The 26491-nt window shown below is 35.9% G+C and overlaps 2 protein-coding genes across 2 annotated transcripts in view; one reads left to right on the forward strand and one right to left on the reverse strand.

Annotated features, from left to right (window-relative positions):
- Positions 1 to 1671: 1671 nt before the first annotated feature.
- On the reverse strand, positions 1672 to 2698 carry CAPZA3 (capping actin protein of muscle Z-line subunit alpha 3). Its single transcript, XM_007944439.2, is given in 2 exon segments — positions 1672 to 2604; positions 2606 to 2698. Coding segments are annotated over 2 exon segments (1026 nt in total).
- A 2284-nt stretch (positions 2699 to 4982) lies between these two features.
- Positions 4983 to 26491, forward strand: part of PLCZ1 (phospholipase C zeta 1) — an 84479-nt gene continuing 62970 nt past the window's right edge. Inside the window, exons 1-3 of the mRNA XM_007944440.2 lie at positions 4983 to 5111; positions 18174 to 18405; positions 22854 to 23055. Coding sequence (XP_007942631.1) covers positions 18258 to 18405; positions 22854 to 23055 — 350 coding nt within the window. The 5' untranslated portion in view covers positions 4983 to 5111; positions 18174 to 18257. The remainder of the gene's footprint in view (positions 5112 to 18173; positions 18406 to 22853; positions 23056 to 26491) is intronic.

Here is a 26491-nt window from a genome sequence, read left to right on the forward strand (position 1 = left end):
GCTTGCTGAGGTTCAAAGAGAATACAGAATCTTTAGTCTAAAAAGGTAGTCCTAAATACCAGCTACAACCAAGTGACCAGTTTCAGTAACAAGGATTGTTGTTATTTTCAGTATTTCTTCCTGTTTTGTTATGCCTCTCTCTGTATGTGTGTGTTTATACGAACTATCTTTGTTTTCTATCCTCCTTGATTCCATTACTTATTAGAAAATATAAGATGTAAATAGGGTATGTTTTTCATTGTATGCATATTAATTGTATCATATTAGGTACAAGTATGACTTTAAAATTGTTTTTAGTTATGCATGGTTTAAGATGTGTATGAAGTTGACAAGAGATAGACTGTGATGGTGAAAGTTATGTGTCAGCTCGGCTATGCCATGATTCTCAGTGGTTTGGCAGATTTATGCAATTATCCTCCACTTTGGGATCTGATGTGAACAGACAATTTGTTGAAAAGGGAATTTCATTGGGGGTATGGTTTGGATCCAATAGATATGAGTGTTCTGACAAAGGTTATCATTCCTCAATCCTTCATCTAACTCATCATTCTCTGACATCTGGTTCTTGAGACACGAGCCAGCAACCTGCCATCTGACATGGAGATTTTGGGATTCATCAGCTCCTGCAGCCCCATGAGCCAGCTGCCTGCTGTTAAGTCTGCCAATTTTGGGTTTATCAACCCCTGCAACCACATGAGTCAGAAGGAGCCTGCAGCCTGATGACTGACCCACATCCATTTGAGACTTGCCAGCTTGCATAACTGTGTGAGCCATTTCTTTGAAATAAATCTCTCTCTATATATATTTATATATGTATGCTTCATTGTTTTTGCTCCTCCAGAGAACTCAGCCTAAGTCACATGGGAAATGTTTATGATATATGATATTATGTAAAAAGATCAATATATAAATTTTATAGGCTGCATGCTCTGAATATTTAAAACAATTCTACAAATGGAATGGAAAGAAATAAGACAACATGCTATATGCTTTATCCATTGTGTACAATTTGTATATTCAACTTCAATATTCAGGAATATCAATAAATATTATCTTAAAAACTTTGTTCGATTGGGAGTCAAATGTTTCTGTAATTGTCCCATAAACCATTGAATCTTATTCTAGAATCATTAAAAAATCAACACTTAGAGATATAATAAAAAGACATCTAACCTTAACTGGCCACAGCTATGATATTTCTGTATTGTTGTTGTTGTTATGTGCCGTCGAGTTGGCCCCGACTCATAGCCACCCCTTCTTGGGTTTCTGAGGAGGTGTTATCACTATGGAAGTAGATTGCCCAGCCTTCCTTCTGAGGAGTGGCTGGTGGGTTTGAACTGACCGCCTTCTGGTTAGCAGTCAAGTGCCTTAGGCACTATGCCATCAGAGCTCCTATTAAATTTGTAGGGTGCCATATATATATTTTTAAAGTTCCCGTAAATTCTAATAAATATCTCTGCATTTATCACGGTCACTATCATGGAACACATTTGCTCCACTCTGTCTTATGGGTAAATATTCCCTAAGTAAAATTACATTACGTTTTCCCTATTAAATTTGCATTTACTGAGTCATAGATATCACTTGAGACTTCTCAACTTTAAGAAAGTAAATAGCCATTTCCTAGAAACACAACAAAGCTAGGTCCAGACAATTACCAGGAGCAATTCTTTATATTATCCAGTTGCATAACACACTTCTTGAATAAATGACATATCCTAATTTAGGATACATCACCAGATTCAAGTCAGAGAGTATCCTCTGCCAGTCGATAAGAGTGCGGGTCACTGGAAGATCTCTTCGTAGAATTTTCCTCAGGGCTTCATTAGATAACTCCTGTAATTCTTCTAAGACTGCAGCTTGAAATTTATTCTCTTGTTCTTCCACAAGTCTAGCAAAATTTAGAGCCAGTTGAGCTTGGTTAACTATTTCCAAGCTTTCTTTTAGGTCCTTAGAGATTTTAACATGAAGGTTGACACATCTGAAGTAGTGAGCTTGCACAAAAATTCTTCCTGTTACTTGGGTCAGAAATGGATTTACTTGGAAAATCCATTTAGACTTCCAAAGGCCATTCCAGCAATCTCCTGATTGATAGTTGTGGTCTTCAATGCATGCTATCAAGAACTCCTTACTTTTCACAGTTTTTCTCAGCACATTGCAATTTCCATTTGGAAAGTGATCATTCACATATAGTTTCAAGGCACACAGAACGACAGTTCTCAGGTATTCTGCCTCATTCCGAATGATACCATGGCTTTGGATGTCTTTTAGCTGATTTTGAAGCAGGTCAAATTTGAAAGAAAGTTTGCTTTGATAGTCAAAAAATCGGTAGTCACCCACTACATTGTGGTGAGACAAGAGGACGGGATTGCCGTCAATACAAAGTGGTACAGTATATTTTTGGCAATGTTGGTGGCCTGCACACTCACCTTGATGGTGCATAAGTTTTTCATCACGAATAAGCAGACAGAGATCATCAAAGGCATTTACAAATTCCCCTGGAGGAGCCTGTATTAGCAGTCTGCGAATTACTCTTTCTTTCTCTTTCCTACTCAGAATGCTAAGTGACATGTTTGGTTGCAGCAGAAGCAGAGCTTCTGAGATGAAAAGTGTTCAAAGGAATGAGAAAACATCCCATGAGACACCTTTCCCATTAAGGTGTTAAACATTCAAGCTTAAGATTATTAGGTTCAATCATCAGCCCAGGTAGTCTAGTAGGCTTTGAGTTTCCTGATTACATCATAAAGAAGCTTGCTCTGATGATGTCACAATGGGTGTCAAACTGAAAAAAAAAAAAAAAAAAAAAAGACAGTCACCTGACAGCATGGTGCCCAGGCAGCCAGCTAAACAAGTTTTGAAGATTTAAAAGCTAAGCTTTCTGAACAGGCTTCTTCAAAAGTGGTGTGCCTCAGTGTGTTATATCTTGTCAGGTATTGAGAAAAGCAGCCCAGAGTTCCTAGAGAGAATGTGACAGCACTTTGCACCTTCAGGGACCGTGATGGAGTTGATTTGTACTCAGATCCTCAGAATAGCTGCCATGAACCCACTGGAAGGACATTGTGATGAAAGGTTTGAGGGGTTTAAACAGAAGATTAAAAATAAAATGAGCTACAAAGGCAATTCACGGGGAAAAAATGTCAGATGGTAGGAGATGCTGGAACTACAAACATATTGTATCTGGAGATAGTCAAAACATAAGCAAGGAGCCATAAAGTGTGCAGGGCAGGACATTGAGGGTCCACATCTTTTGTACCTAGTTTGATGGGACTGCAGGGTAAGCCATGTCTAAAGAACAAAGGCAACAAACCACTGTGTGTTCTCTACTTTCATCCTAGGAAAGAAGTGCCAGTGGCAACAACCAATGAATATCAAGAAATTCCTTTCCTGCAAGGGGGCAGAGTTAATTCCATCTGGAGCCTCTGACAATATCTAATGGGGAGAGACTTCAAATTGAGGAGGAGAAGCAGCACAGCAGGTCACGAAAATATGGAGAACAAATATCCACTCAGAAGTCCTTTCTGAGCCCCTATCCTCTCCGTTCTCTTGATTTCCCCTCTTCACTCAATTTTCTTCTCATTCTTTCTGGAGAGTTCTGAATTTCAGTCCCTCTCCCTCTCATTTAAGTATAAACTACTTCCTTCCATATCTGTCCTGAGCTTTTCTGAGTTTCCCTAGCTTCCTGTATCTTATTCTTAGAGAAACATAAGCTTTGCCATGTTAAGTCATAGCCATTAAATTTAAGGGCTTCTCATTGGTTCCAACAATCTAAAATTGGGTAGATTTTGAACAACTTTTATTTATATTTTTTATGATTTTACAAGGAGCTCTGGTAGCATAGTGCCTAAGGCACTTGACTGCTAACCAGAAGGCTGGCGGTTCAAACCCACCAGCCACTCATCGGAAGGAAGATGGGGCAATCTACTTCCATAGTGATACTGCCTCGGAAACCCAAGGAGGGGTCGCTATGAGTCAGATCAGACTCGACGGCAAATAACAACAACAACAACATGATTTTACAGATTATCACATTATTTCATCTCCATCATAGCCTTTTAAATTGAAGTGTCTTATTTTTTGTAGTTTAACTTAAATAATAAGTAACTTTTATTATTTTTTTTCTGTCACACCAAATGTAAACTTATCATAGTATTGTTAACTCATTTTGGTGGTACTTAAAAGATTGAGGTATTATTATTATTATTATTATTTTGATTTTATATAGCTGTAAGGGTACATCTGTCAATGTAATAATAATTACAATTGTAATAATATAAATGTAGTAACAATTTATATTATGGTAATGATAATTCTATCCAGAATAGTTGCTATTTTTTGAATATTCAGGAGTAGAAATGATTCAATGACATACTTAAGACCCATTTATTGCCCCCCTTCTCTAAGATTTAATATTAATATACTTTCAGTTGAGAGAATTGAGGCTGACAGAGGTCAAGTGACAGGGAGATTCTGAAGTTCTGCTGTCCCCAAATCCATGTCTTCAGGGAGTAGATTGTAATAATGTTTTCATATATTTCCCAAGTAATAACTTTCTCATTTTTAAAAATTTATTACAGAATGATAAGAACTTAATTTTATGTATGTTTATTAAATATCATCAAATTATATTGTAATTTAATCTGTGCAAAAAATAGAAATAATTTAAAAATAAAAATAAATATATCAGATAAACTAAAAAAGAAAAAGAAAAAAAAAAACTCATTGTCATTGAGACAATTCTGACTCATAGCAACCCACATTGGGTTTCTGAGGCTATAAATCTTTACAGAAGTAGATTGCCCATCTTCCTTTCACAGAGGTGCTGGCAGGTTTCACCAACCAACCTTCTGGTTAATGGTCAAAGCCTTAGGTGTTATACCACCAGAGCTCCTAAAATTAATTAAGTAGAAGTCAAACATTATTTTAGGTATTTTAAATACCTAATCACTTTCTATGAAAATTTCCTTAACTTCTTTTTTGTGTTTCATACATGGTTTTTATCGAAAATTCAGGATGAGTTTAGAGGTGGAAAAATTAACTTAGAAAAAACTGTGAAGTTACTTGGAAAATTAAATATCCAGTGTGATATTGCTCATGTGAAATATATTTTTAAGGTGAGATGATATCTGCCTCCCACTCCTACTGTAGGTAGGACTTAATGCAATAGAAGTAAATGTCAATAGCTACTTATACTTTGTATGGTTTCTGTAGAAAATACATATGAAAAATTAGTCTTTTAAGAATTAAAACATTTAATTATGCTAAATATATTTGCAATCAATATGGAGATAATTTAGCTAGAAAGTAAAAATGTTGTCATTGCTGTTATGTGCCATCAAGTCAGACCTGACTCATAGTGACCCCTCCTTGGGTTTCTGAGGTGGTAGCACTAGAAAGTAAAAATAGCATTTGATAAAATTAGAAAGAAAACCAGTCTGCCAGTTTAGAACAACCTGCTGAATATATAGGAATATACAACATATATAGAAATATCCTAGATCACTTCAGACATAGGATTGGTTATATAATTAGATCAGAATCATAGAAATTATCAAATTGTCCATGGATTGAATGTTAGTGATTTAGAGAAGCAATAGGTAAATTTGGGGACGTGTTTTTTTTTTTTTCACTCTACAGAAGAAAATGTGTGCCTAAGATCTTTTTCTAAAGAAGGACTAGTAGGAGGAGACCCTGACTCAATTCTGTTACTAGACGACAGAGGAAAGAATCACGAATAAAATGAGAAAAGGTCAAGTGTCTCACCTGAGTTTTGGAGTAGAAAGATGGCACATTTTTTGGGGAATGAGAGAAGAATGCTAGACTGGCCAATCCAGATAGTTTGAAGAGAGAAATCCTGAGCATAATTTTGGCTTTTCAGGCATGAATAGCTAGATTCCTTATCTATGTTCAAGTAGTTACCATCATCACAAATCATGAAGGACTTTACCATACTTGCAAGTTAACAAGTTAGTTTCGTGGATGCTGATAGAAGACAGGTTCCTGGATCAGACATAAATACAGTTCACATCACAAGTTCCAAAGAGTGACACGAGGAGAGCCAGGTGACACCTGAACATTCAGCAGGTTGTGTTACAGGGGAGGTGTCTCAAGCTTAAGGAGCCCAAATTTTATATTCTGGGCAGTAAGCCTATCTGATTTTTGCCCTGGAGGGGGTCATTATATTTACTATATAGTTGAGAGTAAAAAGCATGCCCTTTGCTCCAGAAGGGGACACTATCTCTCCCAAGGCTGTTGGCTGTACACACATCCTTGAAAAGGTAGTACTGATGAGATATTGTTTGTACTTTGGTTAAAAAAATGTATGGAAACACAAGAGACCCATGGAGCACTGGCTCACAACAACAACTACTCTCAAAAAGATTTAGCCACTTAGGTTTACAAATAACTAAGAGGAGGTGCAAAAAAAGGAAATCTGTGTTTCTCAAGAGACGGCAGTAAAAATCTAGTTTCAGAGATATTCATATGAATACAAGCATTGTGCACTGTTATGAGTTATCAGAATTTGGATCAATACATGATAATACCGTTTTTGAAGACATAATTAACATGTAGATTTTTTTTTTTTTTTTTTGGAAAAGATAATCAAGGAAAAACAATTATGTGCTTCCTAATTTAATGAAAAGCAGCTTTGGTGGTATTGTGCCTAAAGCATTTGACTGCTAACCAGAAGGCTGGTGGTTCAAACCCACCAGCCACTGCTCAGAAGGAAGACTGGGCAATCTACTTCCATAGTGATATTGTCTCGGAAACCCACGAGGGGTCACTAGGAGTCGGATTCAACTCGATGGTAGTGAGTGAGTGAGAGTGAATTTAATGAAATCCACACTCAACACAGTATAAAAATCAAACCAAACTCACTGCCATCGATTCGATTCCCACTCATAGCAACCCCCTTTGTGTTTTGAGGCGGTAAATCTTTACGAAAGCCCAGTCTTCCTTCTGTGGAGTGGCTGGTAGGTTTGAACCACCATCCTTCTGGTCAACAGTCAAATGCATTAGGCACTGCAACACCAGAGCTCCTTCAGCATAATATAGGGTAATGATATATGAAATGTTAAAAATATTATTTGGTGATTATCAAGTTTCTTTAAATTCTCTTCAAGATAGAGATAGTGTTTGAAATGCAATTAAGTAAAATACATGCCAGATGTAAATGTATTAGGTAGAATGTTCAACAATTATAACAAGTACAGAAATTAATTGCAATTTATGATTAGTTAGACACAGGGAGGGGTGAAAGTCTACTTTGTTTAGCAAACCCTTTTCAGAGTGGCTGTGAAAACAATATTAATTACAAAAATTGGAGGGTCAGAGGTTGTTTAAATTACTTCAACACCTTCTTTAAAATGACCTTAAATGCTTTACAAGTGTAATTTACACGTAAGCAAGGCTGATAATCATGACAAAACCATTCTTACTATTAAAATAATTCTAGGCTTTATAATAAAGGGCCTGGGTGACATAACAGTTAAATACACAGCTATAACAGAAAGGGAGGTTTGCACCCACCAAGTGGTTCTGGAGAACCATCTGGTGATCTACTCCTGTAAAGATTATTGTTGTCGTTGTTGTTATGTGCCATCTACAGCCTAAAAAACCCCGTGGAGCTGTTCCAGTCTGTCAAATGGGGTTGCTAGGAGTTGGAGTAGACTCCATGGTACCTAACAACAACAGATCCTATAATGGATAATACTGTGTTACCTTAGGTTGCAATCTTGTACATACTTTAAAACATCGATTAAATAGAATGTTTTGGGAAGGTGCAGTGACTGACTGAATTTTCTTGATAGCTGAAAATTAAGTTTCTTAAACATCCAGCTCTTTTGCTTCAAATTCTGTTGTTAATGTTTCCACATGTCATCAGTACATCTTTCTGCTGGAGTAAATGAAATAAACCACAATGAATCTTACTTTGATGACCAAAATGTTCCTGTCTCAGGGAGATTATTATTGGCAAGATCAGTGGATTTGACGATCCTTGGCTCTACTAGATACTAACTGAGTAGTACTGGGAAGTCAAAGATCTCTCTGATAATATTTCTTAACTTGTGAAATGGGGATATTAAAATAGGTATCTTACAATGTTGTTCTGAATTTTAAGTAAAATATAAAGTATGAAAGTATCTCATACCAATAGGCACTCATAAGTATTAGTTGGAAGTGGATCAATCATGATTGTTTAACATATATAGGAGATTGCTTTACATGTATTAATTTCCTAAGAATATGGCTTTTCAACAAATGTTTGACATGAATTTATTTCCTTACAAGGTGACTTTTTCTTATAAAATTTCAGTAAAGAACATATAACTTTATGACCTTGGCAATGTACTCTAAATTTCTTTCTACAAAATTAATTATTGAATCAGGCTTGAGCAGCAATTCCCTAAGTTGTTTTATCCCTTTATCAAAAAAAAAAATATATATATATATTGCTTTTATCATCGCCTTTAATTTCTGACATTGAAAATGTAAGAAGTATGATGTGTCATTTCAATACACACAGCTAGTCTTAGATTACATTTTTGATTGTTGGTTGAGTATGAAATCATGTTATTATGGGCCTTTAAGTCTTCAAATTTTCTGAGCAGTTAACAATAGTTATTAAATATACAGTATGTGCAAGACACATTTTTGGGAACTGGGGGTTATAAAAAAGTGAATAATGTATGATGTCTCTCTTATAAGGAGAAAAAGAAACACATAGAGTTTATTTTATAAGAAGGTTATAAAAATTTCATGAGTAATACTAACAAGTATTATGAGGAGAAAGAAACTCTCCTCTGTTTGACTTTGGCTGTTTTATAAGATGTCACAGTGGAAGTAGGTTTCTTGATGGGCTTTGAAGAATGAGAAGCAATACATGTTGACTTAAGGGTAAGGAGTGCTTGGGGAATAAAAGGTAATCCAACCTGATTATTGTACAAGATACATGAAGGGGAGTGGTGAGAAACAGCAACAAATGTCAATTATTGCCAGATGATGGAGATTTGACTGGTAGGCTATAAAATTAGGTAATCATTGACATTTTTTGAAAACATAAATATCAATGTATTTGGGGGATAAATAATTCAGCAGCAGTGTCAAATGGGCTGGAAGTTAGAAGACAAGGAGAAAAAGTAGATCATTCCTATGCTGCCTCTGATATACAAACTTATGACCTGGAATCAATTCAATCCCTTAAGTTCTCACCTGATACCACAGTTTTTCTGTTTGGCTCCACCTTAAATTTATGGTTCATATTGGTAGCATAGTGCCTAAGGCATTTGACTGCTAACCAGAAGGCTGGTGGTTCAAATCTACCAGCCACTCCTCAACAGGAAGGTTGGGCAATCTACTTTCGTAGTGATACCACCTCGGAAACCCAAGGAGGGGTCACTGTGAGTTGGATCTGACTTGATGGCAGCGCATTGCGTTACTTCAGTTGGTCCTCCATAATTTAAATATTTTTTAGACTCCTCCAAAAGTGAGGAGGATCAAATCATTTTCTAAATGTCATATTCTTTCTTTTAACATACAAACTGCTTGAAAAGATTCTTTACATTTATTTTTCCACTGCATCCCATTGCAGAGAGATCATAGCTTACCCTCTGTATACATTTTATGTATCCTCTTTTCTTAAAAGTCTCCCTGTTCTAATTTTGATAACATCACCATCTCCCAGTTCCCCTTTTAAATCTCCGACCATTCTTCTCCATCTGTTCGGTCATGGTCTGTTCTTCTGCTCTTTTCTTTAAATTGTGTTATTTTCTTTCTTCTTAATTTGCAAAGTCCTCCTAAGCAATCTTATTGACCCTCAATGGCTTCAACTACTATTTAAATGGGAACAAGTCCCATATTTTTGTCCTGAATATCAAAGCCTATGAATGCTACCACTTGTTCATTATCTGTCATATTCTAGGCGTTGTATTATGGTTTTGTATATATTATTTTAACAAATATTCAAGGGACTTATTATTAGTATCTCTTTTATACAAAAGTATAGTAAGGATAAGATCATTGATATAATTTGCTCATATCTCATATCACAATGAGAACTCCAAAGTCCTTGTCATGTCATCTTCTATAACATACAAACCCTCTCTTCCCATACCTCACTGGCTGTCTCTGCTTAAACACCTCAGAAATACTTCAACTTTGATCTATTTTAGGTGGAATTTATCTGTTTCTCCAAACTATCTGTCCTCTATTTTTTTTTTCTTGGTGTTTGTAACACTATTCTCTCAATTACCTAAGCCTGAATTACAAATACCTGAGAGATTCTCAGACTTCTCTTACCTCATGTCCACATCCAATTGTCACATTTTTCAGGTCTACTTCTTTGCTACACTAACTCAGCTCCTGTCTACATTACTTACTACTCTATGTGTGGTCTTTAGATCAACATCTTTGGTGTCCTCTGGGAACTTGTTAGAAATGCAAAATCCAGATACAATGAAGCTAACTCTTCATTTTAACAAGTCCCTAGGTGAGTCACATGCACACTAAAGTTTAGAAAGCTCAACAAATTTGTTTTCTTATCTTTAATCCCAGTCTCCATCTTTTACACAGCTGGTAGAATGATCTTTCTGGAATCTATATATATGATGTCTCTCCTTGATGCTCCTCAGCAATCAAATTTTGACTCCAGCCTTATCTCTCACCACAGCTCTGCTAACATCCTCTCCATTCACAATCTTCCGTTTCATATCTTTGTGGCTTTATTTACCCCAATTCCAAAAACTAGAATGAACTCATTTCTTTCCCACTTTCAGTCAAACACTTTATCTTAGAAGACTCAGCTCCAGGATCACTTTTTCTATAAAGACTCTTCTTTGACTTTAAAGAGGAGTTGCCCCACTTTCTTTATTGTTTCTGTGTTTTTTTCCCCTCTAGACTATAAGCTAGCCTAGAGGGCAGTGATAATGTATTATGTTCACATCTTTATTATTCTATATATTATTTGATGCATAGACTTGGTTAGGAATAAAGGGAAGAGAAGGGAGAAGATAAAGTTACCAAATAGTTTAAACTAGTGTGTCAGAGCTTGGGGTAAAAAAAGAGGTGTCAAATAAATTTATTTTAAATGATTTATTTTTTTCTTCCAGAACTTATGTTGAAAAGTTATTTGCAAACATTTACTGACCACCTAATATAAGACAAAGTCCTTTAAGTAGGATATGTCCTTTGCACCTCTAAATATTGGACTCTAGCTCATTAGCTGTTTGACAGGGCAGTTGTGAGGGCAGGGGTTGAAGAGAAAAGTAAACCTGGAGTATTTCCAGCCATTGTCACCTGGGGATAATACACCTCTGCAATGTTAATGAAAGCCCATTCAGGAGAAAATAAATTGTCATCCACAAGCCCTTAATTTATATTCTGTTGTTTAGGAATGTATCTGGGGCTCTACCTCAGCACTCAGTATGCTGTGAACAATGGTGGGTTGTTTTTTCCTGCCTGTGTGACCTGAAATGGGTTTGTGTGCAGCTCACCAGTCCCTTTTCCCCTTTGTAGACTGCCCACACTGCAGCTGGAGCAAGTGACCCTGTGATTTCTGCTCCACAAGAATGGACATTTCTGTAAGAGGCTCTTGTACCTCATCTCAGAATCAACCACATCCAACACAGATGGCCCAGGGAAGAGCATATGGGAGTTGAGAAGAGCCCAAAATGTCACCCAGTCTCAACCTGTCTTTGCCCTGGGTTATTCTGGGTGTTTTACAGCACACAAAGGCTTCCAAAGGCCTCTGTTTGTGGCTCCCAGCACCCCAAGCATTAGGTTTATCTCTAATAAGGATCAAGCATTGATGACAAAGGATTTGATTAACATGAACACTCTTCCCTCCAGCTGCCCTTCTATCAAATGTTTCACTTAGAATTGCCCTCTCTACTTGCCAGACAGTGAAAGCCTGAAGGGCTCTTATTTATGGCCTATTTGGAATTGGTCCTGGGGCTAAAGCTTGGTTTGAGAATTTGTTTACTTAGAGTCCAAAAGGGGAGGGGGGAAACAACACAAATCCTGCAGGAGGAGGCAACAAGGTGCTTTTGACTTCTTTTCTTTCCTTGTCTCGATTCCTTTGATCTTGACAAAGGAAGAAAAATACTCCATAGAAGGTCTATTTCCTAACTCCTTCAGCCTGAGGCTGACACAGCAGACTAAGAAGGGTCATCGCTGAGAAAGCTCTGGGGGTTATTTGTGTTGGGAAATCAGGCTATCTCCCTCTGTCCATCTTTCTCAGGTTTCTGTGGAGGTAAAGATCGGAGAAGCAGCTGCTCAAATGGCCTGTGTAACTTGAGGTGTGGGGTTTCCTGCCCCTCAGGGAACCCTACTTAGGGTGACCTTCCATCAGAAGGAATGGAAAGGAAGGGGGAGAGCCGAGTTCACTCCTATCTCTGGTATAAACTGGAGCAGGTAGGTTAGGGATGGACAGCATAGCAAGCTCCAGGTAGATGACAGAATCTGATACCAGGTCTGGAAGATTTGGCCCTATGGTCCTTTAACTTTTAGCCCTTTTGCTATATTTCACAGCTAACTAGTGGTAGCGATGTCAGTTTGTAGTGCTTTGTTGGCTTGTATGTTGCGGTAATGCTGGAAGCTAGGCCACTGGTATTTCAAATACCAGCAGTGTTGTCCTTGGTGGACAGGTTTCCGCAGAGCCTCCGGACAAAGACAGATAAGGAGGAAAGGCATGACAGTTTACTTCTGAAGATTGTTATTGTTGCTAGTTGGTGACCAGTCAAGTCAATTCTAATTAATGGTGATCTCATCTGCATACAGTATAACTGCTCCAAAGGTTTTATTTTTAAAAAATATTTTATTGAGTTTTGGTGAAAGTTTACACAGCAAGTTATGTTTCCATTTGACAATTTTCACTGAAAATTGTTCAGTGGCATTAGTTATATTTATCACAATGTATCAACTTTCTCTTTAGTTGTGTTCTTTTTGCTCCCTCTCCAGTATTTTAGTTTCCATGTCCCATAATCTTCTCATCTTTGTTTTTAAGAAATTCTTGACCTTTGTCATTGTTGTTGTTGTTATGTGCTGTTGAATCAGATCCAACTCATTGCAACCCCTCCTTGGGTTTCTGAGGTGGTATCACTATGGAAGTAGATTGCCCAATCTTCCTTCTGAGGAGTGGTTGGTGGGTTTGAACTGCCAGCCTTCTGGTTAGCAGTCAAGTGTCTTAGGCACTATGCTACCTGAGCTCCTTTGGGTCTCATACTGATGGTTTTTTAAGTAAGGTACTGATCTTATGAGTAACATCCTTTATTTTGTGTGTCACCCTGCTATTTTGCTAAAGGGTAAACTTAGAGGATAAGCTTCTTTCTGGGTTTAAAGAGTGTCTCAGGGCAATGGTCTCAGGGAGTCCTCTGTTCTCTACTTTTCCAGTTTGTCTGCCTTTTTAAATTTTAATTTTATTTATAAATAAGAAGTGGGGTTCTGCTCTATAATTTTCTCCCATTCTATCTGGGATCAACTATTGTGACTCTGACTGGTATAGTCAGTGGTTGTAGCTGGGCACCATCGAGTTCTGGTCTTAGGGGAGATGAGGTTGTGACCCTTGTAGACTTGTTTCTTCATTGTGCTTTGGGTTCCCTTCTTGCTGTTTTGCTCCTGGTGAGATGAGATCCATAGATGTGTTTTTAGGTGACTGCTTACATGCTTTTAAGACCTCAAATACTATTTACTTCATGTGATTTTTGTGAACTATGTTATGCCAATTGATTGAGTTGTTCCGTGAGACTATGGTCCTAAGCTTTCAAATTCAGAAAACCAATGTTGGAAAATGTTTGGTTATGCCTGAGGAGTATCCACTTTGTGTTTTCAATGAATACTCTCACATATGTGTATTTACACATACATATAGATACTTCTTTCTGTTCTCAACTATGTATACATATATACCAATTTGCCCATAATCATCCATAAGCACTCAAACTCTCATTATTATGTTGTTTGTGTTGTGCTCACTACATCCACAATTGGTGACACTTTTTCTATCACCAAAATTAACTAGTTTCTACAGTACAAAGCTTACTTTCCCTACTCTCATCCCTTTCCTGCTAGCCACCAAAGAACATTGTTCTCTCTATATCTATTCTTATTTTCTTATAAAAGAGTGATCATACAGTATTTATCCTTATTTCATTGATTTATTTCACTTAGCCATTTTGCTCTCCATGTCCATCCATGTTATTATATATTTGGTGGACTCATTATTATTGTTCTTTATGGTTGTGTAGTATTCCATTATATGTATATACTGAAGTCTGCTTAGCAATTCATCTGTTGATAGATACTTCAGTTGTTTCCATTTATTTGCTATTGTGAACAAAGTAGCAAAGAATGTAAGTTTACATACATCTTGAGGTGTGGGGTGTCCTGGCCCTCAGGGAACCCTTCATGCCTCTGGGTCTCTAGGGTATATAGGTTAGGTCTTTAGGGTATATACCTGAAAGTGGGTTGCTGGATCATAGGGTAGTTCTATTTCTAGTGGGTTTTTTTTTTTTTTTTTTTTTTGAGAAAGTGCCATACTGTTTTTTGTAGTGGTTGTAGCATTTGTCTCACCTGCAATAAATAAGAGTTCCAACCTCCCTACATCCTTGACAATATTTATTGCTATCCGTTTTTTTTTTTTTTTTTTTTTATCTGTGTTCTTTTAGCTGTGGTAAGATGGCATCTCATTGTAGTTTTGATTTGCACCTCTCTAATGGCTAATGATTGTGAACATCATTTCATATGCTTGTTGGCTGCTTAGATGTCCTCTTTGGTGAAGGTTCCGTTCATGTCCTTTGCCCATTTTGCGGTTGGATTGTTTGTCTTTTTGTTGTTGAGCTGTTACAGTTTTCTATAGATTTTAGAGAATAGACCCTCCCTAGGTAAATACTTTCCAAAGTTTTTTTTTTTTTTTTTTTTCCCCAGTCTATAGGTTGTCTATTATGGGTACTTTGCTATTACTGTATTTTCAGAGGCAACCAATGCTATGGTCATATATTAAAAGTAAATTCTATTTTGATAGATAAGCATTCTCATAGTATCATTTATTATAAATAACATTTCATAGTCTTACTAACTTTTTAACCATGGAAAATGGTGACAACATGAAAAGTCTTAATTCTATTTTTTAAAAGTAAATTCTCAGAATGACAATGAATATAATTATTTTAATGTATTTTACCCATTAATTTAAACATACAGTCATCAGATTACTCTAGGGCTTCCAGTACTGGGCATTGGGAATAAAACAAAAGAATAAAAAATCCATCTTCTTGAGATTTGTGGTCCTAAGACATAATATTTATATTTTCTATAAGTATTAAATGAGTTTTGGAGAAACTTTTTTGTGTAACATCTTGCAAAGAATAATCACTCAATGATTTTTTTTTTTTTTTTAAGTCATTGAGAATGGTTTTCACAGCCTTATTTTATATTTTTAAAAGCTGCACTATACCTTGAGGTAGGGCCGGGGATTTTGTGTATTTTCTATAATATACAGTAGCTTTTTTTTTTAATTCTCTCTAAATCAAGGGAGATGTTTAATTATTTTAACCATTTTTTTTTTTTTTTTTTAATACACCTATTTCACCAGATTCACAAAACTCTTTAGGTGATAGACCACATTCATAATACCTTTAGTTAGGTATTCTTAAGTACTGAGAATATAAGAAATGAATGGCAATCACCCTGTCTAAGGAAATTCTAGAAGGGAAATAGAAAAAGGCTTTCATTACAGTGTAATAAATTCTACGGTAGAAGAAGGTGCAGAGTCCTATAAGAACTCAGAGATGGCATATCTAATGTGGCCTAGGGAGCAACATAAGGCAAGGCTTCTCTGGAGGAGATGTTACCATGACTACGCCACCACAGCTCCCTCAAAGATTAGTAGAATTTGTGAATTAAGAAGTAGGGTATTTCAGAATGTGAAAACAGGCTGTACAATTGATACCAACAGATAATCTGGTGTGGATACTGTAACTAAAAAATCTAGAACACCTAACATACGGGTCTCAAGGAGAGAAAAGGTCAAATATGAAACCAAAGAGACATTGATGACATCCTAAAGGATCTTAGATGCTAAACAACACAGTTTGGGTTTTGTCTTCAAGGCAAGTGAAAAGTGCTGAGGCACTTAACAGGCAGTTAAATGATCAGTTTGTATTTTACAAAATTTCTGTTGTTAATATATATACATATATATATATATATAATGGTTTGTTGACTTTTTGTTTTGTTTTGTTTTGTTTTTTCTCTTTCTACTGTTCCTCTGTGTGGTTTTGGAGTTCAAATCCATTTTGGGACTAGGGGCAATTTACGTGAGATATTTGAGCTTCAGTTTTCTCGTACAGCGGAGAAGGAGATACTAATATATGGGTACTCTCTAAACTTTTGCTATTATTATGTGCGTCAATACTCTCAGTTTGACTTTTTCTTCTTCATTGCTTTACTTCTCCCTGCTTCTTCCTGCTCATAACTTTCTGGTTACCATTAATTGATGTCCAACTCTCTTTCCTTCCTCCTGCCTCCCCCTGCACATAACTTTGTTTCTATTTCATCATTTGATTAATTTTTGACTTATTTCTTATTTGGTTTTGATCAATTATAGCAATAATTTGGACTTGTGAAACTTTTTTTGAACTTTACTTCTCCAATTCTTTCTAGAGTACTATGGCAATTTTGATCTCATAGGAAAAAACATAACTTACGAGGGGACATTTCAGATAAAGCTTCTATTCTACCCTGCTTTGAAAGCAATAAAATTTCAATTACTAAGACAGCAGTGAGAGAAGTGGATAATGTATATTTTATTTTATACTGCTATTCAGTAGGAATGTATTTTAAATATACACAGTTTTATATAAAAAATCACTTTTAAGAATTACAAGCACTCTTTGATTTTGTTGACTTACATAAGACCTTATAATAAATTAGCAGGGAGACAGAATAAAATAAAATGAAGTTACATTTTATATCAACTTCTGTAATCCTCAAAATCAAGAATTTAAACACAGTAAGTTCAACTATGTAAGTCTATTGAGATAGCTGATAATACGTATAATTTACTTGAAGCTCCATGAATAAGACTACAAATTTAAGGTGTTACTATTGTTTAATTAGCTCTGGAGTTTACACATTCTGATTTGGGAACAACAGATCCCAGGTTTTCCTCAAGTTTATCTCCATCTTATTCTCATCAGGACTAAGTCTAGTCTCTGCTTTTTCTTGTTGCTCTGTCTGCACGGATTAGCATTTCTCTTTCAATTGACTTTATGCTCTCCATATTTGGTTCCCGGCTCAGAATAATCCTAGGACCACTGTAAGCACTGCCTGTTTATCTGCACTGCATGTGCAGACATGCTGTGCCTCAAGCTTCTAGGCAACCACAAGACTGCTAGGAATGAGACAATACACCCATTGGCATCAACCATTCTAGGAGTGCTGTGGTCATCTGTTATTAAATCAGACATATTAGATACAGAGTGTTGGCAAAGTGAAAGTTACTACTCTTGTTTATAACAAGCAAACACTGAGCATTAAGAACAGATTCCCAAATGGTAAATTCTGTAAGTTACCTATGTTATTCTTATGCTGCTGAGCAGTTACAACCATGGTTCAAGTCAGATACTGTATTCATAATAGTGCTGCCTCTAGCAATCACATGTCTTGGAGATCCTCCATGCTTCTGAGGCTTCTGCTGTGTAACTGGGCCTCTCTGGCCTCTGCTACCAGCTCCCAACATGCTACTTGGACTTGTGATGCTCTCTTGCTACAATGCTACCTGGGCCTTTGCTGTCTGTTGCGGAAAGGGAAATAAGAAACTTCTACATTGGATGTACTCAGCCCTCTTCCTGCACAAGCAACATGAGGATAGTGAAGTAGAGTGGAATAAGAAAATGAAATGTCTAATGGAAATACATCCCAGAGTCTGCATCTTCTGTCTTACTCCTTTCCACTCCTACTAAAGAGAGTGGGTTTGAAGTGTGGTGCTTTATTAACCCCTGCCCAACTCTGGCATCACTTCACATAGTTTTACATTTTTTAATCTGAAATAAGAATCCAATATAATTTTTATCTTTGTTTTAGTATAATCTTCTATATATATTACCCAAATACGCCATTAATTTTGTATGTTTTTTATATTCACAATGTGAGCCCATCAGTCAATTTTTTTTCAGTAGGATAATGATAAGCAGAAGCAAGGAAAAATCACCATAGAAGAATTCAGAGCAATTTATCGAATTATTGCACACAGAGAAGAAGTTATGGAAATTTTCAACACGTATTCTCCAAACCGGAAAATTCTGTTTGAAAGAGATCTGGTTGAATTTCTAAGGCAAGAGCAGTATATAGTCGAGATGACTAAAACTATTGCCTATGAGATCATTCAAAAATATGAACCCATTGAAGAAGGTAAGCATTTCAAAGTTATCAGAATATTTATGTGCAAAGTATCATTTTTTTATTAATTAAGGTTATCAAATTTAATTTTTGGATGGGTCAAATTTCTTAAAAATAGCAAAACCTGGAGGTTTTATTTTTGTAGCTTACAAGTTGTATAAATACCTTTTAGAAAGCTACAGTGTTTAACCATGGTATTCTTTCTTATTATATTGTCCACCTCCTTTCTTTAACTGCTTCTGTTATCAAGTGTTGAGAAATGAGCTCAGATTTGAAAGCAAGATGAGAACTAGGTTACATGTACTGCAATAGAAAGAGGTGTCTTGATCACATGGAAAGGACTGAAGCCAAGTGATAGGCAATCTTCCATTTTTATGAATTATATTATTGAAAATATGTAGTTAAATTAAATGTACTAACCTAAAACAATTAATAGGAGAAAAAATGTTCTAAATTATTAATTTCTCCTGTTTATAGACATGACTGTACACAACATTTCATAAGCATTTATAAATTTTTGGTTTTCTTTCATTTGTGAACACTCCATTGCTTGCTTTAAATTTAAATGGCCATTTAGGTTCATATTCTGTCATATAATTTTTTACCTTTGTTTCTTCTTTCACTGAATAAAAGCAATAAAAGCACTTCAAATTTTCATTTTACTTATTTTTAAATAAGCAAATAACATGATAAATAAATAAAAGTCATAAAAACATAATACAATAAAATAGTCACATAATTGCACAAAAGACATTGCTAAGTCACAATGCTTAACATTACTGAAATTAACTGAAGGAATTACACAAAATATTTAATTGACAAACGAGCTATGAAAGTCTAAATTCTGTGTTCAAGAGTTGGTTTATTTAACCTATGATAATATGGATTCTAACAAAAACAAACTTATCCCTTCATTTAATCATGCATTTATAATTCATCCAAATATTTATTTGTTACACTCATGTATTATTTTAGGAGCTGAGGAATGAATATACTGAAGACAAGTAAGACCAGGTCTTATATTCTTGATGGGAGTTGGAGGAAGATTGACAATAAATAAACACACAAAAGGGTAATTTCAGATAGTGCTAAGTGTTGTGAAAAGAAAAAAAAGAAATAAAACAGAGAAAGTGATAGAGAGTAATCTAGGAGGTTTAGTTCAGTTGGGTGTATAAGAGTGTAACATTTTAGTTGAGGCCTAAATGACTTCAATGAGAGGCACGTCCAAGGTCAAGAGAAGAGAAGTGATGTCACTGATTTAAAAAATTTGAGGAACAGAAGAAGGAGGACAGTGTGGTTAGAACTTGGAAGATGAGGTGCTAATGAGTTTGGAGAGATAGCCAAGGACTACCATATACAATAGTGTGAGTATATTTAAGATTTTCGCTTTAATGACTGCAGTGTGGCAAATTACATGGTGTAGCTTTTCCATCCAGAGTCTTTGTGAACTCCGTGTCAGAATTTGCTGTGAGCAACTGAGTAGCTCCTGATTGTTAAAGTTATCCAGCTGGGGTATTTCTGTTAGAGCAGTAGGAAGCAATCTTCTGGGAAGTTCACTCTCTCTCAGGTGTGCAGGGCTCTGATGTTGGGAATAGTTGGTTTTGGCCACTCTGCTGGGCTCAAAAGGAGCCCTCCTAGAGGCAGAAGGAGTCTCTCTGACTGCCAACTGAGAAAGATGTGCTGCTGAGAGACATGAGACACACTGCTGAGAGAGAGAGATGTGCTCTGAGAGAGACTGAGAGAGACTGTCGGCTGAGAGACGGCTGGCTGAAAGAGACTGAGCATGTTCCTGAACTTGAAAGTCTGTTGCTTCCCTAATAAATCCCATAATATGTGAGTTCTGTGTGGCCACTGCAGCAAATTATCAAACCCAGCAGAGAGGTGGTGGGTGCTGTGGCAGGAACGATTGGTGTCAAGGTTGGTAAAGGGTACTGGAGGGTGGCTGCATGTCTGGCCTCATAAGAACAGGCCTTAGGCTGCTGATGGTGATTCTGTCTTCCTCTTGTATAGTTAGAGGAGATCAGAAGATACCACCTCCTTGCCCTTTTTGGAATGACTAAATGCTTGTGTAAAGACTAGTGAGGATTTAAACATTGTAGCAATAGATTGAGTGATACTCCAAGTTTGGTCTGAGTACTATTAAACCTTGTGAGGTTTTCAATAAGTTAAAAAGCTTGCACCAGAATATAAAATAACTTGTGTCACTAAGCACAGTGGATGAGTTGAGCTGACATCTTTTTCTCTCTTTTTCCATAGCAAGACTTTCTTTACGGAAATAGTGAATTGATTTCTGTTTTGGCTCAAGCTCTGTATCTTATTGCAGACTAGGGAAAAAAAGAAAAACACGTTATAGACAAATGCTTTAACTGTTGTTGCTGTTATGTGCCGTTGAGTTGGACCCGACTCATAGAGACCCCTCCTTGGGTTTCCAAGGCGGTATCACTACAGAAGTAAATTGCCCAACCTTCCTTCTGAGGAGTGGCTGGTGGGTTTGAACCACCAGCCTTCTGGTTAGCAGTCAAGTGCCTTAGGCACTACACTACCAGAGCTCCTGTCAAATGACTATTAAAAAATATTAATAAAAAACAAGTTAAAAACTGAAGGTACTGGTCTAGAAAATATATGTAAATATAGTTGAATATAAAAAAAATAATAATAAACATACCTTGATACTGTTACCTGTACGTGGTAAATTAAATGGTACAAAGGGTTAATGGGATCATGGCAGTGGTATCTTGGAGTTATGTTTGCATTTCAACTACAACATTTCACCATCCATGCATTTCCTCTTTTGAGCTTTTACCTGCCTCTCTGACCCTCATACATGACCAAAGCCTTACATTTTATTTTCATGATTATTGATTTATTTTAGAGTTTTATTAAGGTCAAATTGAATTATGATCTTAGAGTCCCAAATGCTGGTATGCTGCTCAATCTCAACTCACACTGGTATTTTTGATTTGTACCAAATCAGGTTTTTAAAAATCCATTACTTAATGAGATTAATCCTCATCTCAATTTCGTAGTTTCTAAGCATACAAAATGAGTTTGTTTTCTATTCCATCATCAATGTTATTTGCTTAATTATTTAATAGCTTAAAAAGCTAACCACTACTAATTGCACAGGGACAAAGTTTAAACTCACACACATCATTACTGTTATAATTCATGATGCATTTGTTCCATACAGTTCCATATTTTTAAATTTGCATGGTTTTGAAATAGAGCATTTGCATGTCTATAAACATTTTATGTATTTACTTTTAACTTTTATATTTTAAATCAAAACAGCCTTTTGAATGCTGACTTTTTCACTTTTATGATATCATAAAAATTTACTTATGTTTTTGATTTTCAATGCATGGTATTGCTTCATATTTTTAGCTTCAATTATTTTCCTTCCTCCCATTTATTTTGCTTTTACAATAATGCTACTGTGAGGATTCTTTCATATCAATCTTTGTATGAGTCTCTACTTTCATAGGATAAATTCCTTGAAGTAAACTTCCTTGCCTAGAATCACTCTCTAATCTAAAGGCAATAGGCACATCAGATTTCTTTTGTACTAACTGAATTATCGTCATCAGCAACAACAGGAACTGATATTTATATAGTGCTTATAATGCTAATTGTTTGTCACGGATAGTCTGATTCAATCCTCACAACACAGGGGTAGGTGCTATTATTATTCCCATTCCATAGATGACGACAGGTTAACTAACATGCTCAAGGTTAGATAACTGAACACTCACTCATCATTTATTGACATGATTAGATTCCAAAGACCAAGTATTATCTGAAAATTGGCATTATGTAAAAATGGTCAATGACCAATCAGGTCACAAAATTGAGGATGACTACATCATTATATAACTGCCAAATTATGTCATTGCATAACTGACAAACTACTGAGAACCATAGCCTAGCCAAGTTGACATATAACCATAATCTTCACAGCCAGGGCTACTCTGACCTCACACCTGGACCTTCGTTAATGCCAGATATACATAATTAATGTGCTAAATAGTCAGATAGTAGATTTTTTACTATTATTGTAAGTCTGAAATGTTGGATAATGAGATAGTTGATAAGTGAGGGCTAGGTGTAACTGGATTTGAATCCTGGCTGATGTCAGAGCCAATTTTCTGCTTAAATCTATAACTTTGGTATATTTTGTGGGACTTCATCAATCTATGATATGTATAGTATTTTTTGGTGAATTTTTTAGGTCATGAGGAAGTCAGAGAAAATTGACTATTCTGTACTTCAATATTAATATGAAAACTAATAGTATTCACTAGGAAAATTTGTTCCTAAAGAAATATTAGAAATAGTAGTATTACCAATTTTAAACAAATATCTTAGTATATTCTATCAGTGAATAAATTTATAAATGAGATGCAATTTTTATACTACTAATGGCACTTCTGCATCCTTTTTCCCTTTTTTTTTTAATATAGTTAAGAAACACCGCCAGATGTCAGTTGAAGGTTTTACAAGATACATGGATTCATCTGAATGTTTAGTGTTTAAAAATGAGTGTAAACGTGTTTATCAAAATATGAATCATCCATTATGTGATTATTTTATCTCAAGTTCACATAACACATACTTGATATCTGATCAATTAATGGGACGGAGTGACCTTTGGGGATATATAAGGTATTTATTTTGATTTTTAAATGTATTACTTTCATTAAAAATCATTTTATTGTGGTTCGGGTGAAAATTTACAAAGTAAACTAGCTTTCATTCAACAATTTATACATAGATTGTTTTGGAACATTGGTTGCAATCCCCTTAGTGTGTCAGCACTCTCCCCACTCCCACTCTGTGTTCCCTCTTTCCATTCCTCCAGCTTTCCTGTCCTTCCTGCCTTCTGAATTTTGCCTTTGGGCAAATGCTGCCTTTTTGGTCTGTTATAGTTGAATGTCCTGAGAAGCATATTCCTTATGTCTGTTATTGTCACTTTATAAGCCTGCTTATTTTGGGGCTGTAAGATGATCTCTGGGAGTGGTTTCAGTTCTAAGTTTGAAGTGTGTCTAAGGACCATAGACAGTATCAGACCAGTGAGGCTGGTCTTTTTTTTTTTTTTTTTTTTTAATGAATTTGAACTTTATTCTGTATTTTTCTCTCACTCTGTTCATGGCCTTCTATTGTGATCCTGCTCACAGAGGTCAATAGTGATAGCTCACCATCTAGTTATTCTGGTCACAGGCTTGTGGAGACTGTGGCTCATATGGTCCATTAGTCCTTTAGACTAATTGTTTCCTTGAGTCTTTGGTTTTCTTCACTCTTTTTTTCTTTGAACAAGAAGAAACTGATAATTGTATCTTACATGGCTGCTCACAACCTTAGTTGCAACTTGACAAAGTATGATGTAGAACATTGTCTTTATGGACTATGGTTTACAAATTGACATACATGTCCCCTGAGACTGGTCCCTAGGCCTCATTCCCAGTAACTGAGTCCTGTGAGGTATTTAGTTCTGGTTAAGAACTTTTTCTGACTGTGCCTCATGTGTGTTCTATTACATACATGGATATATTTGCAATACATAGAAATATACATGTCTTTGTGGACTGTTATGACTTCAGTGTCCCCCGAGACTATGGTCCAGAGTCAAGGCTACAATCTTTGTGAAAGCAGACTGCCTCATATTTCTCTCACAGAACAGCTAGTGTGTTCCAACTGCTGACAGTTTGGTTAGCAGTTAAGCACTTAACCACCACACCTATGAGTTAATGTGAACAGACAGATAAGTAGATAAACAAAGAAATATTTTTATGACTGATAATGCATATGGATAAAAGAAATGAGGGTAATATGGTAGAAAGTGATGTGTGTGATTTTGGTAAAAGTATTAGAAAAAGCTTCTCTTAAGATGGTGTGACGTAGTTGTAACCTGAGTGAGAATAAGTAGGAAAGCTTAGATAGATCTCAAAGAAAGGAAATGTTAAGCAGAAAAAATAACAAGTGCTTGGCATGTTCAAGTGACAAGAAAGTAAATGTATTTAGAAACAAATAAATGGAGAGTGAAGGGGAGTTTGAGGAGTTAAACAGGGTCAGCTTATGAGAGTTTGTTTCATAGTTCTAATCTACCCAAGATGCACCTCTGAAGAAAGGCCTGATGATTTACTTAGAATATTATTATTATTATTTTAATTCTTTACTGTGGGGGAAAGACTGTTGGGACAATAGTGGAGGTAGAAGAGGATTTGTAGTAGTCCAGGTGATAATAGCAAATTAAACCTATGAGGCAGCAGTTGAGATAATAAGTGGTTGAATTTGGGATACTTTGAAGAGATAGAACCAATAAGAATAAGTTAATTTGAAAGGCAGTGTGAGGGAAAGATTTTTAGCCTGAGTACCTGATGTACAAGGAACCCTCTTATTGAATGTTAATTATGGTGTTAATGAAGAATATTGAATATACCATTCACTGCCAGAAGAGCAAACAAATCTGTCTTGGATGCAATACAGCTGGAATGCTCTTGAGAGGAGAGGATAGTAAGACTTTGCCTCGCCTGTTTTGGTCATGTTGTCAGGAGAGACCAGTCCCTGGAGAAAGATAAGATGCTTGGTAAAGTGGATGATCAGTGAAAAAAAAGGAAGACCCTCAAGAAGATGTATTGGCACAGTGGCTGCAACAATGGGCTTAAGCATAGCAACAGTTGTGAGAATGGTGCAGGACTGAGCATTGTTTCATTCTGTTGTACAGAGGGCCACTATGAGTCAGAACTGAGTCAGAAGCCACTTGGTGGCACCTAACAACAACAGCAACAAAGAGCCCTGGTGTCACAACAGTTCAACATCCAGCTGCTAACTAAAAGGTTGAAGGTTTGAACCCATCAATGGCTTTGTAGGAGAAAAGGTCTAGGAATCTACTTCCATAAAGATTTCCATCTAGGAAACCTTATGGGGTAGTTCTACTCTGCTGTATAGGGTAGTTGTGAGTCAGAATAGACTCAATGGCACACAACGTCACCTGCCTAATATACAATAACCGTTGACTGAGATGGTGAAACATGAGCAAAGAGCCCATTGCAGTGTGTGAGGCAAAAGCAAGATTTCTGTGCTTCTCGTGTCAAGTATGAGATACCAATTAATTATAACAAGGTCAATTAGTTATCAAAGGGCAAATAGTCACTTGGGTGTCTGAGAAGACTGGAAAAATAGAACTGGAAGTTATCAGCATATATGTGATATTTAAAGTCTTGTGATTGGATGATTATACTTAAGGAAACACTATAGATAGAAAAGATAATCCCATGATAGTAATAAACATGCAAATAACTATTGTTTTTTCTCCTGTTTAAATTTTAACTAAATACATAAATCCACAAGCTCAGAAAGTTATCCATTTATAATTTTATAAAGATAGCACAATTTATAGTAATAATTTAATTGTACAAATTTCCATTCATACTTCATTATTTAATTTTTTAAAATAGAGAAAATATAAATTTACAACAGATTTATTTAGAACTACAGAAAAATTAATTCTAAATTCCAAGGAAATGCTTTGCTGAACTGTAAATTTCAATTTCAATTTAATTATATTTCTTTTGTTTCTGTAATTCATCTGAGGAAGAAATAACATAAATCTTACAAAATTTTTCTGCTCATAACAGGTGGTCTAATATAATTTTAGGCATTTGGTCTTTGGCACTTATCCTCCTCCTTTTCCCTCACTTATTGATTATGTGACAGATATAACCTCTTTGTGTCTCAATTTTCTTATTTATAAAAAAGAAGCTTAATATCACTTGCTATATACATAAAATTAATTTTAATCCATGAAAAGACCCTCAAAATGATTGATAGTTAAAATTTATCTTCAATCAGAAAAAAAATATAACATATACAATTTAAAGATACTTAATATTAATAAAAATGTTAACATTTAATACTTTGATAAGGAGCTCTGGTGGCGTACTGGACAAGGCATTTGGCTGCTAACCCCAAAGTTGGTTGTTCAAACACACTTGCCACTCCATGGAAGGAAAATGAGGCAATCTACATCTGTAAAGATTTATTGCCTTGGGAACCCAATGAGGGTCACTATGAGTTGGATTCGACTCGATGCAGTTGGTGT

This window comes from Orycteropus afer, unplaced genomic scaffold (genome assembly GCF_000298275.1).
Source record: "Orycteropus afer afer isolate SDZICR_OR568_19922 unplaced genomic scaffold, OryAfe1.0 scaffold00126, whole genome shotgun sequence".
NCBI lineage: Eukaryota > Metazoa > Chordata > Mammalia > Tubulidentata > Orycteropodidae > Orycteropus > Orycteropus afer.